The sequence below is a fragment of the Terrapene carolina genome, unplaced genomic scaffold (genome assembly GCF_002925995.2).
Source record: "Terrapene carolina triunguis isolate 2854851 unplaced genomic scaffold, T_m_triunguis-2.0 Scaffold231, whole genome shotgun sequence".
Classification (NCBI taxonomy): domain Eukaryota; kingdom Metazoa; phylum Chordata; order Testudines; family Emydidae; genus Terrapene; species Terrapene triunguis.
In genome coordinates, this window is record NW_020664582.1 from 943,114 (window position 1) to 959,770 (window position 16,657).

General features: G+C 48.2%; 1 protein-coding gene across 3 annotated transcripts in view; it reads left to right on the top strand.

The window, feature by feature from the left end:
- AP2B1 (adaptor related protein complex 2 subunit beta 1) overlaps positions 1-16,657 on the top strand; it is a 98,495-nt gene that overhangs the window by 52,813 nt on the left and 29,025 nt on the right. For 2 of the 3 annotated variants that reach the window (XM_026656418.2, XM_026656417.2), the window contains exons 15-18: positions 7,027-7,068; positions 7,972-8,118; positions 9,969-10,114; positions 14,471-14,600. In XM_026656418.2, the coding sequence (XP_026512203.1) occupies positions 7,027-7,068; positions 7,972-8,118; positions 9,969-10,114; positions 14,471-14,600 (465 nt within the window). The remainder of the gene's footprint in view (positions 1-7,026; positions 7,069-7,971; positions 8,119-9,968; positions 10,115-14,470; positions 14,601-16,657) is intronic. The other variant, XM_026656419.2, reaches the window with a different exon arrangement.

The following is a 16,657-nucleotide window of genomic DNA, read 5'->3' on the forward strand; positions in this document are numbered from 1 at the left end:
GAATGTACAGACTTCCTGCAGTCCCTTCCTGAAGCACCATGTCTTGGCAGACTTGGGCGAGAGTCCATTTCAGGTGCATCCGCTCAGCTTTATGATGTGATTGGACTCAGTGCCGCTCAGTCTCACTTGGTGGCAGAGGTGATCTCTAAATGAACGACTCAGCCTCCTGGAGCCCCATGGTTTTCTGCGAAGTGATGTTAACGCTGTTGGGTTTTGCGTGACCCATGCCTGCGGTGCCACCGATTTGCCTGCCACCCTTGGAAGCGGCATCGTGTTCTGCTCTGCGCTTGTTGCCCACGCTCCTCTGCACTGGCAGATCACAAATGCTGGTTAGCAGCAGCCACTGAATTGAGCCTCTGATGTTACCAGTCCTTCGGCATCAACAGTCCTGTGCCCATTCATGTCCCATCTGTGCTTTGCAGCTGGGAAATTCGGGGTGCCTGGCATTAGGTGCATACCCGGCTGGCTAGCTTCAGATGACTGTGTTCCTTCAAAAAAACCAGCTTTGTTCTTCTTTTTTAAATGATAGAGGCCTGCCCATTAGTCCCCAGTGGGAACGAGCCCCCCGTCAGTAATTTAGTTTTAAAGAGTTAAACCATGTTATTATTTTACACACATCTGCTCTAATTACTTGCCTTAATGGTTCTTGCTTTGTCTGTATTTTGGCTCTGTTAGAGCAGGAACCTCATCTAACGGTTAAAACCCTGGACTAGGGGTCGGTCCTTGTTCCGGGCTCTGCAACTGACTTGCTTGGTGACCTTGAGCAAGTAATTTAAACTTACCTGTGCCTCAGTTCTACAAAATGGGGGTGATAATTCCCAATTTCCCAGGGCTGTTGTAAGTCTTAGTTCATAGAATCGTAGGACTGAAAGGGACCTCAGGAGGTCATCTAGTCCAGTCCCCTGCACTCATGGCAGGACTACATATTATCTAGACCATCCCTGACAGGTATTTGTCTAACCTGCTCTTAAAAACCTCCAATGATGAAGATTCCACAACCTCCCGGGGCAATTTATTCCAGTGCTTAACCAACCTGACAGTTAGGAAGTTTTTCCTAATGTCCAACCTAAACCTCCCATTGCTTCTTGTCCTATCCTCAGAGGTTAAAGAAATGGCCCAAATTTGGTGATGAACTGGGCACACCGCAAAAGACACATACTTGATGGGGTTTTAGGATTGTTAAAAGCATGTTCTTGGATCAGTGCTGGGATGGAAAGGAGCTCTGGTGGCTGTCTGCATTCCTGTCTGATTGTTTAATGCTGCTGGGGTTATGTTAAATTAAGCGTTGTGGTACCTTGAGCTTTTTATGGGCACCTCCTTTTACTATTTAAATCAAACTAAATAGCTAATAAATAGTTTTGAGATCCTCTGATGGAGGCGCCCCTAAAGGACCAAGTAGTATGACAATAAGTGCCACTGAAATCAATGGTCCTTCCTTTGCATTGTTCGTGTGACCGCTCCATTAACAGTGTACTGTCTGATTGTGCGCTGACATAACTGTCTTTCTACAGGCCCCCAGATCTTGTTGTTGAGAAAAGAGAAGAGAGTCCATTAGCTTGCATATTGAAAATGCCCACGTGTGAACCAAAGAAAAGAGGTTGCAAACTGAAATGTGTCTGACAGCTTCAAGGAGGTCTATGGATGCGGCACACACCCAAATCCCTTTGCAGCTAGAACTGTGCCTTAAATAAAATGAGCCCAAATCAATCCTCATACTGGCAACAGTTTGCGTCTCAGCTGTTTAGCCAACCAAATCCAATTGATGCTATTCAGAAAACGCTTTGTTTTCCTTGCTGTTAGGCAGATTCACATTGCGCACGTTCTTAGTAACATAGCGTTTTCATCTAACTCCCTGAACCATGACAACGTAGTTAGATGAATAGAATCATGTGTCTCCTGTTAGCCCGCAGATTAAGTAAGACTCCATGTATTACATAGCTGCATCGACAGATCTAGCAATCCTGTGACCAAGGACGATTCTGTTTTTGGACCCCGGTTGTTGCAGCTCCTGTCAGTAACTCCATCCCTTCTCACTCTGCACCTGGACTAGATTCTCGGCATACCTCACGTAACATTGCAGACGTGGCTGAGGAAGCCTGTAATCCACGTATATTGCACAGACATCTTCGAGTTCTGTCCTTACAGAGCACCGTTAACACGCAAATAGGGGCTGGCGTGTCATGTGGGAGTGCAAGTCAGTGTAACTGCTTGCAGTGGAATAAAATTGCAGGACAAGTTGCTCTTTAACTGCAGAGCATCTGCAGCGTCATCCGAGCCAGTTAACATAAAGCAGAGATGTTGCGGTTGTTTGAGGTTCAGGGCTACTATTGCTGCTGTCTGGAGGTCTGGCACCTTCCTCTAGTTTGTAGTGGCTTCTAGGATATTACAGTGGTGGGACCATATGTGTAGCTAGGTAGATATAATTGAAGGCAGTCCTTGCTATGTCCAGTAACTCTGTGGCTGCCTGCTTGCCACCCTCCTTCTCCGAAATGGCTGCTCTGGGGGAAGTACTTCAGTCATGGAAAAGGAGTTCCTGTTTCTGGCAGTGTGACCTTCAGGACAATGCCAGGCTGCCAATCCGGCAAGCTCTCCAAGCTATTTGCAGTTGCTTGTGATCAAGCCTCAGGTCCCCAGAGATGGTCACCCATGATGCTAAGGGCGGTGGTTGTTTCCCCGTCCTACCGAAATAGTAAGAATTGGTCAGGCTGGGCAGGGCAAGGTGTGGTGGTAATCCAGTTCTTTTCTAATCTAAGCGGATCTGTCTTTAATTGTCTGCTCCTATGTAGCATGGGGTGCATTGTGTTTCCTGCTAAGGACGGCTGGCCAGTTAGACACCTGATGTTAAAATGAATGGAAATGGTTAACAGATGCTGCCAGCTCTCCAGGGAATTTGTTCAGCATTGCTTTACGCTTGACTAATATCTGCTTCTTTCCTTCTGCATTCTGCCTGTCACTGCAGATGGGAGAGGACACTCAATGGGTAATTGGTTCCTGTTCTCGCTGTCTGCCTCCTTTCTCTTCGTTACTCATACACATCACTGTTATCACCTCCATCTTTTGAGTTCATATTAAACTTCCCTCCCTCCTCTCTCCTCTCCCCCCCACCCCCCGGCAGAGGGAACAAGCAGGCTGGAACGGTGGTCTCTAAACCGGAGACGTTTATAGATACCTAGGAAAGATGGGGGCAGGGGAAGCAGTATCAAGTCAACAGGTGCTCCAGTTGAGACTGATCTTCGTGTGCATAGGTTGTCCTGGGCTCAATTGGGAACCTGTTGCATTTCTTCTGCATCAATCACAATTTAAACCAGGTGTGTGTGTCAGTTTCCCTCTCCAACACACTGTATAGACAGCGGTGCCTCTGTCGAAGAGGACTTGGGCTATCTCTAACAACGAGGTAGGGGTGTGATCCCTCTGCTTGTGTACACATGGCAGCGTAACCGCGGTAGCAGCAGCAGAGGCACCTCTCAGCCATGCCATGCATGCCGGTGTCAGGCGCAAGTACATGAGCCGGGGAGTTACAGCTCTAGGTCATAGTGGGGCATCGCCTTTGTCTGTCCCAGGGCCTCCGGGCCGGCACAGCAGTTGGCATATTATGCATCAGCTGAGTTTTGTCCCGTGCATATGAACCAACGGAGACGGAGGCCTTTGCATTGCTGTGCAGAGAACCTTTAAGGTGGGTTGAGAGAGACTGAGAGGCGTCAGAGGGATGTAGGTCAGAGCTGCTTCTGTTTGGAAAGACATGGCCAGGAGGCAGCAACTCAAGGGGATGAATGCAAATAAAACGTTTAAGGAGGGATAAGGGAAATTCTCTAGGCCAGAAACCCTGCCTCACATTTCCTTGGCCCTCAGCAATGAGAAATAGGTGCTCCTGCTCCTCTCTCAGGCCTCTGTTGTCCATGCAGAACATATCCCTTCACCACCACTGGCAGGAGGACTGCCTTTAATCTGGCTCCTTCCCTTCAACCTGTCTGGCATGGGTGATCCCTACAAGGAATTATGTTCCCACCACATAGTTCTCGGGGTCAGGGATTGCACCTTGATGGGAAAGCTTCTGTGCCTGCTCTGATGGAGAACCATAAATCTGGAATTCCTTCAAAGAGGAGACTGCCGTTGGGAGCTCCTGATATTTACAAGCCGTGCTTTGTCCAATCTCTGAGATTTCCCACTGCACTCGCAGACCGGCAGCGCACAGCGCGGTTGCCAGCGTTTCAAAGAATTGATTGTTGTCTTTCAAGCTTGAATTTCGAGCCTGTGGCTTTCCAAGATGAGCTGAGTAAGAAACTGATAAAAAGCTGATAAACATCTGTCTCAATTATGCAGAATTATTCCCAATCATTTCCATAGTACTTTATATAAGATCTTTGCTGCATGATGGGAGTGGTTTTTTTTTTCTTTCATCAGACAAGGGTCCCAGAAACTCCACTCCCCTGCGATAACATTTAGAAATGAGTCTGTTATGACCAGGTCTTGCAGCTTTTCCTTCCATTTGTTCTGTTTGTTTTTTTCCCCTGGACTTCGCTGCTTTTTTGATGTAGAGTGCAGAGCTGGCTGACACCTACAAGCAAGAATATAAAGTGAGAGGAGGTGTAATAGTTACATGCGATTATGTGGCAAGCCAGTCCTAATGCAGACGTGTTCAGGTCTTTTCTTCTACGATATGGCTCAGACTGAGAGAGCTGTTTGCATAGCAGTCCCCTGCTGTGTCAGACGGACCTATTCGAATGGTTAGGAACTCGGCAGCCAGAAGATTAATAAACCCCATTTTGCAAGCTCAGTATTAATCGGCGTTTTAGGCCTTTCACCGCGCCTCTTACTTCACACTAAAATCATTCACCTCGTCTGTTGTCTCTGACGTAAACCGGGAGAACTGATCACTTGAGCCCTGCACGCTTGTAGGCTGAAAAAGAATGGAGCTCCATGCTGCTTCCTGTGAATGCCAGCAGCTCTCTCTCCTTACACGAAGCATCGAGGTCTGTGTATGAAGAAGCAGTTGCTGCGGTGTGGGGGCCTGGAGGATTATGCTACTGGGTTGCAGACCTGGGTTTTGGAGTGATTTTTGGTGCAAGCTTCATTAGACAGGGCGCGCTTAGATTTTCTGGCCAGGAGGGAGGCTAGTGCAATTTTGCAATGTTCTTTAATGCCCCTTTAGCGGTAGGCAGCATTGTGTCTTTAGAGCTAGGCGGCTACTGTAGGAGATGGAAGGATATACCTGAGAGAAGTAGGGGGTCTGGAACAGTTTGTATAGTGGGGGTGCTGAGAGCCATTGAACCAAACTAAACCGTGTATATGATGGAATCCACTTCAAGCCAGAGAGTGGGGCAGCACCCCTAGTTGCAGCACCTATAGAAAGAGGGGAAACCCAGAGCAACGAAGGGGTTGGTTAAAGCCAGAGGATTTCAGGTGGCCGTGCCGTCATCCAATAGGGCCCTGCCTTTGACTTGAAAAAGGCCTCCAAGCTTGTTCCCAAGCCAACGTATTTGTATCCACTGCAGGAAAAAAGCAATTGGTTAATATGCCATCTGTTGGCCAATTTAAAATACAAACACACACTTGCTATGAGAGCTGCCAGAAAGTGCGGCGGTAACGGCCAAGAACAAGTGCCATATGGTGGGGACGGGATGTACGTGAGCCCTGCAGATTCTGAGCTTGCACCGCTCCAGGGCCTGCTCTGGGCCGTGTTGTCGCGCTTCGTTCTCCTCCTCCATGAGCACTGGACCAAGCACACATGGATCTTTGATGATCCCGTTTGTCAAATAGCCCCACTTACCTATGGGCCAAACTTAGCTGCAGAGCCTTCTACATGACATTCTGTGTTGTCCCAGCAAGCCAACCCTTCCCCATGTGATTGTCACTGCATTTTTCCATGTACGCTCTTGTTCTTTTCGGTGGTGGTCTGTCTTTGTGGTCAGAGCGTGTGTCTTGTGTCCTATGTGTGACTGGAAAACTGTGTGGTGAGATACGTAGCACTGCCCTGTTAGCAAAAGCTTGTGAGCTAAGATAAGCCTGCAGAATGAGGATCTATGGTAGATATTCAGTATGGATCAACATTGCCTCATTAGTTATAAATATTGATGGAATTGAGAAATGCGCGGTGCAGGAGCACTGCGATACCAATAGTATTACTTGTACCTGTGTTCAGGTAGATATCCCCATGGGATCACAGGTTTTGGTCACCTCTGCTGACCCCAGCACTGAATTTTCTCTTGAAAATCCAGAAATTGTATCATGGGCTTTACCCCTTTCAGACAAACAATCCTAACATTTTTCAAGGGAAGTTCATGGTAAGCTTACAGAGCAAAGGAAGGCTTAAAGGTAAACTGCAAAGGCATGGTGATCCAGCGGGGAAGGACAGTATTTCTGAGCTTGCATGAGCAGTGGTCACACTGGAAGTCAACATCCCTCTCCCTGGATATTAAAATTAGTCGCACATTAAAAGGATACAGCCGAGGTGTGTTTAAACAATTGTGAAGTCTTTGCTTTTTCTGCACTCTAGAAACAACTCCCTAGAACCCCAAAGCTTGTCAGTTTTATCTTCCATCATGGTTACCCCTCCTGGATTTTTGTAGAGCTGCTCAGGACTGCTGGTAGCTGACTTGGGTTTCATGGAAAAGCACTGGTGCGTGAAACACACGAAGAATTGCACAGACTTTGCAAAATAGATGATAGGTCAGAGCTTGGATTGGCTTTTTAATTGATCAACCTTCAGAGTACTCCTCTTTTTTTTTTTTAAGATGTGGACTCAGTCCCAGTGGGAAGATGGATTGAAACATGTTTATCTGAAACATTACAAGGTGTTAGTTTATTCACCAGCTTCTTCTCTAAGCAGCTTTATTAGCTTAAGAAACCCCCACTGTATGTGCTTTCACAACACACAGTGTTCATCTGTCCTGTGCATGGTGAATGCATGAGACGTGTTTGCAGCGGTTCAGTTGAGTGAACTGCAAACTCTATCCTTGGCAACCAATACCTAGCTCAAATGAACTCTGCCTTTCTCTTCTCTCTCTCTCTCTCCTTTCTCTCTTTCAGCTTGGCAGTGACCTTGGCGGGGGCATTGGAGGAAGTCCGGCAGTAAGTGCCATCAATTTTTTTCCAGTAAAAAAAGCTCCCCCTAATATAATAATTCTGATATAATCTTTCCCCCACACACTGCTGCTTTACTAAACCACCGTGTTTGTGAAAACAGACGGTTATCACCATAGTGAATGGTAGTGGGTCCTTCAAAAGTGGTCGGGTCCCCAGGTGAGTTCTTCAGGACTGGAGCTGCCATCTCTGGAGAGAGAGTCCCCCTCTCCTGACTCTAATGAGCAAAAGGAGGCAGAGCTATTGTCTTCATTAGAATGGCCCTGGTCTCCTGCTGTTTATAACTAAGTCCTTCAGGGAAATGACCGAACTTCTCTAGCAGCGGCTTTCCGTTCCTGGCGAGCAAATGGGACTAGATCTCCAGTCTGCAGAGGAGTGAACCGTTTTTGATCATGGTACTAAGAATAGAGAGAGCTCCTGCTCTGCTGGGATGGCATGACCCTCTGCACCCAGCTGGATCATGGCTCCACCACAATTTCTGGATATGCAAAGTCCTTTGGTATGAATTCAGTGCAATCGTGGCAATTAGCATGGAGAAAGGAAAAGGATTTAGATTATCTTGTCCTTTTGCCAGGCATATGCAGTCTTGTTCTGTAAAATGTATCCTCTTGAGCCTAGAGGTCTTTTTTTTTCCTACATGGGGGGCGGGGGGGAACCACTAGTGGTGGTTTCAAGGATATCATGTGGTTAAGGTGACAGCACAGATTGCAGGGATTAGTCTCCAAGAGCATTGGAATACAAATGCATTATTTAGCACTCTTGATAATTCAGCAGGGAAGCTGTAAAGTGCTTTAAAATATTCAGGATATTGCCCAAATTCATGCCTTGTTTAATAAGCAGCATTCTACATGTGCACTGTTCATCGCTACCCTTTCTTCCTAACTCTTTCAGGTGGGACAGACCTTCATTCCATCCTCTGTGCCTGCGACTTTTGCCCCTTCACCCACCCCCGCTGTGGTTAGCAGTGGACTCAACGACCTGTTCGAACTCTCTACTGGTATCGGCATGGTGCCTGGGGGATACGTGGCTCCGAAATCTGTACGTAAGAGAAACGCTGGTACAGTACGTTGTTCACCAATGATACAGCTTAGGCAGCATGGAGATAATGAGGCTGTTCAGTTGTCCCCTTCATGCTCTTTGGAGATATGGGATGGACTACCTGAGCTATGTTCCATTAGGTATATCTTATGTTTCCCCCAGAGTGACAGCGATTGTTGAAGGACAAATCTAACTGGCTCTAGACTTCTGTTTTCAGCATTTCCCTACTATTGCCAGTAAGGTAATGTTACTGTAAGGAAGGATTTGTGGGAGCTGCAAAAATTTGGACTTTGTCACTTTCCCCATTGGGCAGCTACTAACTAGATGTCCTGTAGCAGGATTCCAAGCTTTCACCTCACTGGTCCAACCATTCGTGCCGATCAATAAACAGAAAATCCATTTGTATGAGGGGAGTCCTATTTACGAGGGATTAAAATAAATCGGTGGTTGGAGTGAGCACCGTGTTAGTGGGCACCCTGGATTTGCACCTGATTGTGGAAGAGAAAGATGGTGAAAGCTCTGACGGAACCGTTATTTTTATTATTAATCCAATTATTGATGATCCTTCAGTATCAGCAGAACATGGTCCTGCTAACAAGGCTTCGGCCGAGCTAGAATAGCCAATGTGAAGCTAGGTCTCTGGGGGAAGCATGCCATTTCAGAGCAGCTGTTGAAATGTGGCATTTAGTTTTTCCATGCCCTGGGTGTCACTGAGGGATGGAGTTCTTCCTTGTGGCACCAGTGTGTTCACCTTCTTCCTGTTTGGAGCTGCCACTTAGTAAAACTTTTGTTAATCTCAGTGAATAACCAACCAATCATTATTGTTTACAATAATATAAAACCCATGTGCATAAACTGCTCTGCCCCTTATGCCAAGCTTCCAGCATTTGGCTGTTTGCTGGTACTATGCCAAATAAAAGATTGTGTACAGAGGTCCCACCAAGTATCAAGATAAAAACCACTATCCGCTGCTCAACCAATCACATTGACATTCAGCATTCTCCACAAAGGACGTCTGCCTAGATGTGCTCTCAGACCAAATCCTGAGCATAATGAAGCGGTTTGACTTTGTGTGAAACATTATAATCGCACAGCGAGCTGGCCTTCCTTCAAACGCTCGTTGTATTCAAAACAGCATTGCCTGCTCTTCGGCCATGTCACCAGGATGAACAAAAAACACCCCAGGATGCCCTCAAAGGCTCCATCAGGGGGTGAAATGTTTCATGCCCTGACGCTACCTGGCATTGCCTGCTAGGCCATTCCAGATATTCGTAGATTTACAGATTGAGCCAGATCTGGGAATTTCACTACATGAGGCCTGGTGTGACACCATCAACCGTGGTGTCACTGGCTGGTGCAACAGTCCTCATTAGTCTGTGTTTGCTGATGCTCATGATTCCCCCACAAAGGTTCTTCAGGAACAGATAAGAGCACCAGCCCCGTGATTGTACTTGGTTCAGTCTTCAGGATTATCCCAACACATTCCCTGGAGGAATCTGCCTTTTCAAGAGACCAGTCAGTCCTGGACACCGGCCCCCTTCCATTTCTGTGCACGTTGGTGTTATCGAATGTTTCAAAGCTCCAACGGGAGCTTTGTAAACTAATAGGGTTTTCTCAATGGAATAGGAGCAGCAGGTTTGGTATTGCTCATTGGTGAGCCTGATTGTTTTAGATTCCTTGGCTCCATGTGCAGCGTACTCTGTCAGCATTTATGGACACTGCAACAGTTGCCGAATGAATGGACTGCACGACTCAGGGCCTTTCTTTCAAATGTTTAAAAACTCCGTAGGGTTCACTGGGTTTCTCCAAGCTGGGCTGGCTGGTGCTGAGCAGGATTTCTTGTATTTCAGGTTTGGCTGCCGGCAGTGAAGGCTAAAGGCCTGGAGATCTCTGGGACATTCACTCACAGGCAGGGACACATCTACATGGAGATGAACTTCACCAATAAGGCTTTGCAGCACATGACTGACTTTGCAATTCAGTTTAATAAGAACAGGTAAGAAACCCACACGACCTTGGTAGGGAAGTGGCAAGGTCCTAGAGAGGGCTCCTGGCTCAGTTTCCCGGTTCTAGACATGGGCGCGAGTGACCTGTGGTTCCCAGCCTGCTGCTCGTGACCTTCTAGGGCACAATTTTCATTGGCATTGTGGGATTTAAAACAAATCCAGACACACGCATGGGCTCTTTCATTGGCTGCATGTTGTAAGTCCCAAACCACTAAATAGGATTAAACTAGCCTTCTTGATCTATCCGGTTAGTCATCTGCGGGCTACCGTTGGCCCCTTGCTAACTAAATCATCTTCCATTTACTGGCTGAACCGCATATGAAGGGTTAAAAGATAAGAGGGGCAAACAACTGTTCTAAAACTTCCACTGAAAACATTTCTAGATCGACAGTAAGACAATGAAAAAATGAATGGCAATGATTTGTCATTAAAACCTCTTCAGTTTATGGGATTGTTAGTTACCTGTACTTTTTACCCATGGGTGCAGGCCACCAGCCAAGTGAGAGTCAAAGCATAGCCGACATCATGGTGAGATTTCTCTTCATCACCTCTTCTACATGCAGTCAGGGCAAGCACTGTGTATATGTTCTACCTAGAGGCCGAGATTGCTTTGTTAGGTTAAATGCTGGAGGTGGCGGACTTCTTTGAGAAGGCTCACTGTGCGTGGGACTTTCAAGAGTGCTCTGTGTTGGCCCAGCAGTTCTCCCCATGAGGTCAACAGTAAAACTTCCGCTGGTTTCAGTAGAAGCAGAGTTAAGTCAGCACTGGGTGGCTTTGAAAACTGCACCCTGTGTGTCTAGTAACTGTAGCATGCGCGTCTGACACATTCATCCACCCGAAAACAAGTTCATCTCCGGACAAAGCCACAGAACAGCTCATAGTAACCCAACTGAGAATCTAACTGGCTTAGGTGAGCGTATAGAGAGGGGAAAATGTTACCTCTTAGGGCTGGTCTACACTGGGGCGAGGGGGATCGATCTAAGATACGCAACTTCGTCTACGAGAATAGCGTAGCTGAAGTCGACGTATCTTAGATCGACTTACCTCCTGTCCTCACGGCACGGGATCGACGGCCGCGGCTCCCCCGTCGACTCCGCTTCCACCTTTCGCGCTGGTGGAGTTCCAGAGTCGACGGGGAGCGCATTCGGGGATCAATTTATTGCGTCTAGTCGAGACGCGATAAATCGATCCCCGATTGATTGCTACCTGCCGATCCGGCGGGTAGTGAAGACGTACCCTTAGTTAGTAGAACGCAGTCTGGCTGTGGCCACCTGAAGTCATTTATGCTACTGGTACGTGCTCTTTGGTAGATCTGTAAGGAACAGTTTTAAAGACCCAAACAGGCCCCGATGTACATGTATATTTCAGTCCTGAGAGCGAATGCTTAATATGATGTGCTGACGAGTTCTGGCTACGGGTTGTATGAAATACAACTGAAAAGATCATAGATTGATGCATCTGTGTTGTTTTTAATACAATCTGCTCTCTACAGTCTGCCCTGCCCTGGTGAGCAAGCGAGCATATGGTCCCCTCTTTCTTCTAGCGCCGAAGCTGCAGCTGCCCCGTTTTATATTTCAGGGATGTTTTGAAACAACCCCTGGATTTGTAAGGCGGAAGCGTGATTTTTATGGCTGGTAAAGCCCTAGCCAAGTACAGCTAAGGCTGCTGAGTCAGCAGATGTAACCGTCCCCAGCGAGTCGACGAATGACTGCGTTTCCAAATTGAATTGGGAGGGAGCACAGCCTCCACACAAGACTTAAACTGTCTGGAAACGCAGGCCTTTTGAAACAGTTATTTAAGTGAACAAATATTGTCAGTGAACAAATCACCAGTGAAATAGCTGATGGCGAGCACAGTGGGTAGCAAAATCACTTTGCTGGCCAGAGCTGCCACTTGCAGTCCAGTAGAATGTCTGGAGTGTACAGATCGCTGTTCATAAACCTGCCCTCACAAAGAGAATCCCCGCTCTCGTCTCGTTCCCATTTGTACCTGCCTCAGTCAAAGAGAGGGGACGTGGAGTGGTCTGCCATCGCGTACGCTGAGTCATTGTCAAGAGCGTAAAGGGCCCATTCTGATTAAAGTGCTCTCATTCTAGCATGCAGATTCCTCATTTCTTAAGAGTGGCCTTGTAGAGGAAGGGAAAATTCTCTGCCAAGAGACACTGGAATCCTCTCTCCCTTTCGGCAGCCATGGCCTTGTCTACGCTGGTGGTGGCATGTAGGATATATGTAGCTATACGCTGCAGTGAAAAGCAGGCTGCATCCCCACTGCGATGTGTAACTACCTTTCAGGCTCCGGCTGTGGGGAGCGGCCAGGGCCATTTCCTCCCTCCCGACCGCTGCCTCCCCCCACTGGAGACTTTCCCTGCTGCCAGAGTCTCCCACTGTGTAAAGCTCTGTTTAAACGCACTTTGGTATTACACTCCCCTGGAGGATGTTCAGACCTAGGCAGTGTGTAATTCGCAAGGGACAGTAGACCAGCATGTACTGCTTTTGCAGCAGATGGACTTGTATTCCTTAAATGAGATGTGGATTCTCTGGCCAATCCAAACAGTTCCGCTTCCTTATTGGTCCAGTGCAGCTGGGAATTGGTTTTGGTGGTCTCACCCTCTCCTTCCCGTCAGAATCCCATGAGGTCTCCCTTCCAAAGTCACAGGGGGTCAGCTGAGATAGGAAGTGCCACACTTTGCATGCGCCCTCTCGACCCAGGCCAGCCCTCCTAAAGTGCCCCTGCTCCCCGAGTCACTGACCTTCAGATTTTGCGTGATGCGGGTATGTCCGTCTGGACTCTGGAGCGTTGTGTAATTTGAAGCTTGGGACGAAGATGGCCAGCAGAGAGGTAACCAGACTAGTAGGATGGACTGTGTGGGAGGAGATTCAAGAACAATTCTTCAGGACAGCATGGCCTCCGAGGGGGCAGCCAGGTTAATAGGTTCCACGCAAGAAGCGTCTGATCAGGAAGACTGTGGTGGGTGCCAGGGAGGGGAATGATCTTTCTCCCTTCTCTGCTCTTGCTGCGGTTTTTCTTTCTTCCTGTTTCCTCCTTGTTCCCAGCTATCTTGATTGCCCTTTTCGTTTCAATATACATAGTGTTACACGTTCCCCTGTCATTCAGCCGTAGCAGTGATACAACTTCTGTGAGCAGGAAGATTCCCTCCCACCCCCCCTCCAGTACTACAGCGTTTATTTTTTAATTTACAATGCATCCGTCAGAGCTAGGGTGCTTGTCATCCCTTCAACAAGCATGTGTCAGCCAATGCAAAGAGAACTCCGAGCATTTCTAGTGCACATACCACCATGGTCTCTTCCCCACCTGGCAGGGCAATGCAGCCCACCTTCCCCTGAAAATATCCTGCCTCCAGCTCCCTGGAGTTCAAATTCAAGGAGCATTTGCCTAGATGCCCGAGCTGATCTGAGCTGCTGAGTCAAGTACATAAGGAGAGACTTGGTCACTAAGATAACCAGTCTCAATCCAAGCTAACATCTTGAATTGCACTTGCACACAAGCCATTGCAGAGTATGGAGGTGAAACGTGTACCATTGAAACGTATGCCACTAAGTAGGACACACGGGGTTAAAATGTGTCTGAGCCGGAATGGGATGAGTGAGTGTAACTCCCATCTGCTTTGGTGGTGTGCTTCCCCAGTTAGAGTATAAAGTAAAGCAGAGAGCCAGCACCCATCCAAACCCAGCCATCTGGCAGTGCGGAGGACTGCCTTGCTTTGTAGCAGTACTGGTGCAACCTGCTGATTCCTCTTTGGTTAGCTGTTTCATGGCTGTCCTCTCCCTGCCCTGTACTAGTTCTTGCATCTCTGTCCTTTGCTCCTAGCTTTGACACAAGGCCCACAGCTGCCTGTCTGCCTACTTCTCTGGTGAAAGCGAAGAGTGTTTGTCCCAGGGCATGAGCCTTCCTTCCAGCCCTTCTGAATTCACATGCTAGTAAGCTGCTCCTTTCAGGGCAGGCCGCTGCTTACTAGCATGTGAATTCAGCAATTAGACTGCCCCCATGGGGGAGAGAATGGAAATGTCGCCAGCAGATAATCTCTCTTGACCAGGGTGGGCCCTTTTTCAGGGTGACCAATGAGACTCAAGTTCATGTGCATTGTCCTGTTTCAAGCGTCCACCTTGATGCCAATTGTCACCTATTTCCCTCTCCCCTAAATCACAGTGGGGCACATCTCAGGAAGGGCAGTAAGTGAGGCCAGCCCACGCTAAAATGGAGAGCAGAGAGAACCTTTGGGACAGCAGCCCCTGATCCCCTTCCCTTTAAAATAAGTGACTACGTCGCATGTAGGGCTCTCAGAAATGCAGTGCTGTGTGAACACCCTCTGGCTTTCTCTCGCCCAGCTTCGGCGTCATCCCCAGCACTCCGCTGGCCATTCATACTCCGCTGATGCCAAACCAAAGTATTGACGTCTCCCTTCCCCTCAACACCTTGGGACCTGTCATGAAAATGGAGCCTCTCAACAACCTCCAGGTAAGCAGCGTCTGATGCTACGTTGGGGGCTCACAGCTCAGTTGTCTTCCTCCCGCTTCTACTAGAGGTCGCCTCTGTTTGGGGGCTCCTCCGCAGAGGAATGCAGAAGTTCACTGAAATGCTGAGCAATGGCTTGGGGACTTCTGGCCAGCAATCTGTTGGAAATGGTGGGGTGGGGGGTTTTGTAGCACTTAGAGGTGATCTATGTCCTCTCTCATCCTGAAAGTTCGCAAACCTAAACTGACGTGCAGGGCTCACTTGATGCCACTGCATTGCAGCCACCTCTTGGGTGGGACATGGCCAAGAGTGTGCAGCAAGGCTGCACGGTGTAGGACAGGAGGCGAAGATGATTCCTTGGTTAACTGGAACTGTAGCGGGGAGGCAGAATGTAGTTACCAGAGCCGGGCTTTGCCCTGGGTGCTGGGCTAGTCACCCTAAAGGCTTGTATTTAACACCTTCTCCAAAGGCTATGTGCTCTTCTGATTACATGGAGTTAAAACAAACTCCTCTTTGATATTTTAATACCCCTCCTTCCCAACGTCTTTATAGCAGGAAAACGTAACCCTTTTAACCTCCGATCCAAGCCACACTGCGGCAGAACATCTGCCTTCCGCAAAGTGGCAGCTTGTGGCTCATGACGTACACAGGCGCTCTTGGACAAAACCGGGGAAGTTGGCCAGTGAAGCATGGAAGTTCTGCAGAGCCCAGATGCCACGTGGTGTTAATGTACAGAACTGAAAAGCCACGTGCACTAGGCAGTCGTGCAGAGCTATGCAGATTATCCGATAAACGAGGGAGGCTGGGTTTGCCATCTTTCCTCCTCCGAATGGGAAATACCCATCTTGTTTCATCTCCCCCAAGGAGTGACTTGCTTGTGTTGTACCTGTTCGTTTTGGCAGTAAATAAGCCGGCCCTCTTGGAGCTGCGTGAATACAGCAGATTCAGATGTGCTCCAGACAACGTACATATGGAGCTAGTTGAGAGGGCAGGGTGGGGATTTGCTAGGCTTGCCAAGAGCCAGGCTCGCAAGGAGAGGAAGAGCCGCGAACATCTGGAGTGGATCCCCATGCTGGGCGTTAGTTCAGCTCAGATGATGGCTTGAGATGTAAGAAGAAAGGAACCCGCGGGAAAGATGGCTGCTGCTGAGGTGATTAAATATTTATCTAGCCCTTCTAGTTTTAAGTGGTGCCTCCCCGAGATCATTGGCACTTTCTCTGCCCCGAAGAGCTAAGGTCCAGGAAACAGAGGGTAAGGGGTAGTTAATGTTACATTAGTGAAGCTGTTTGGTATATTTCATTTCTCAGGCCCGCCCTTCTCACTGTAATGCAGGGGTTGGTAAAGCAGTTCTCCCTCCAGGGGGCCTCACCGCTTCCCTTAGTGCAGCTGGGGTCAGATATTTCAGTGGCGATTCTGGGGTCTTGGCCCTGCTAGGTTTATCTATGTTGCATTCACCTCACCGGTCAGGCAGATGCAGCTCTCAGTTTGCAGTCTCTGTCTGCAGTAGCTCCCTGTTTCCTGGAAGCTGCTGGTTAGTGGTTCCCCTGTCTATAGCCTGTTCTATCTATGCATCTCCTGGGTAGAGACTTCTCGTATCCAGTAGATGCAAATAATCAGTTTCACAGTACATATAGCTCAGTGACTTGATCTGGGGCTGGGGGAGGTTGGGATGAAGCGGGTCTGAAAATATAAATATAAATATAAATATATCCCATTGGTTTGGTCTCCAGTTGCATTAGGGGCCCAGACGGAGTGGAGCACTTCCCATGTAGAGAGAGTTCTTACTCCCTCCAGGGTTTAAAAAAAATGCAATGATTAAATTGTAACTTTCATCTGCCTGAACAACAGCTTCCTTCTCTTGACTGTTCCGCTCCCTGGCTTATGACTTATTAATGAGTCTTCGGGCAAACCGCTAGAAATAGCTCCACTGCTTAGTTCCTGAGGCTCCAAATTGGCATCACATCAAGAGTGGTGCAATAGCTGCTTCTGCATGAGTGGAGCAGAGAGGAGCAGGTCCCCTACCCCACAGACCCTCGGCAAAGTCACGAGGTTAGGGGAGT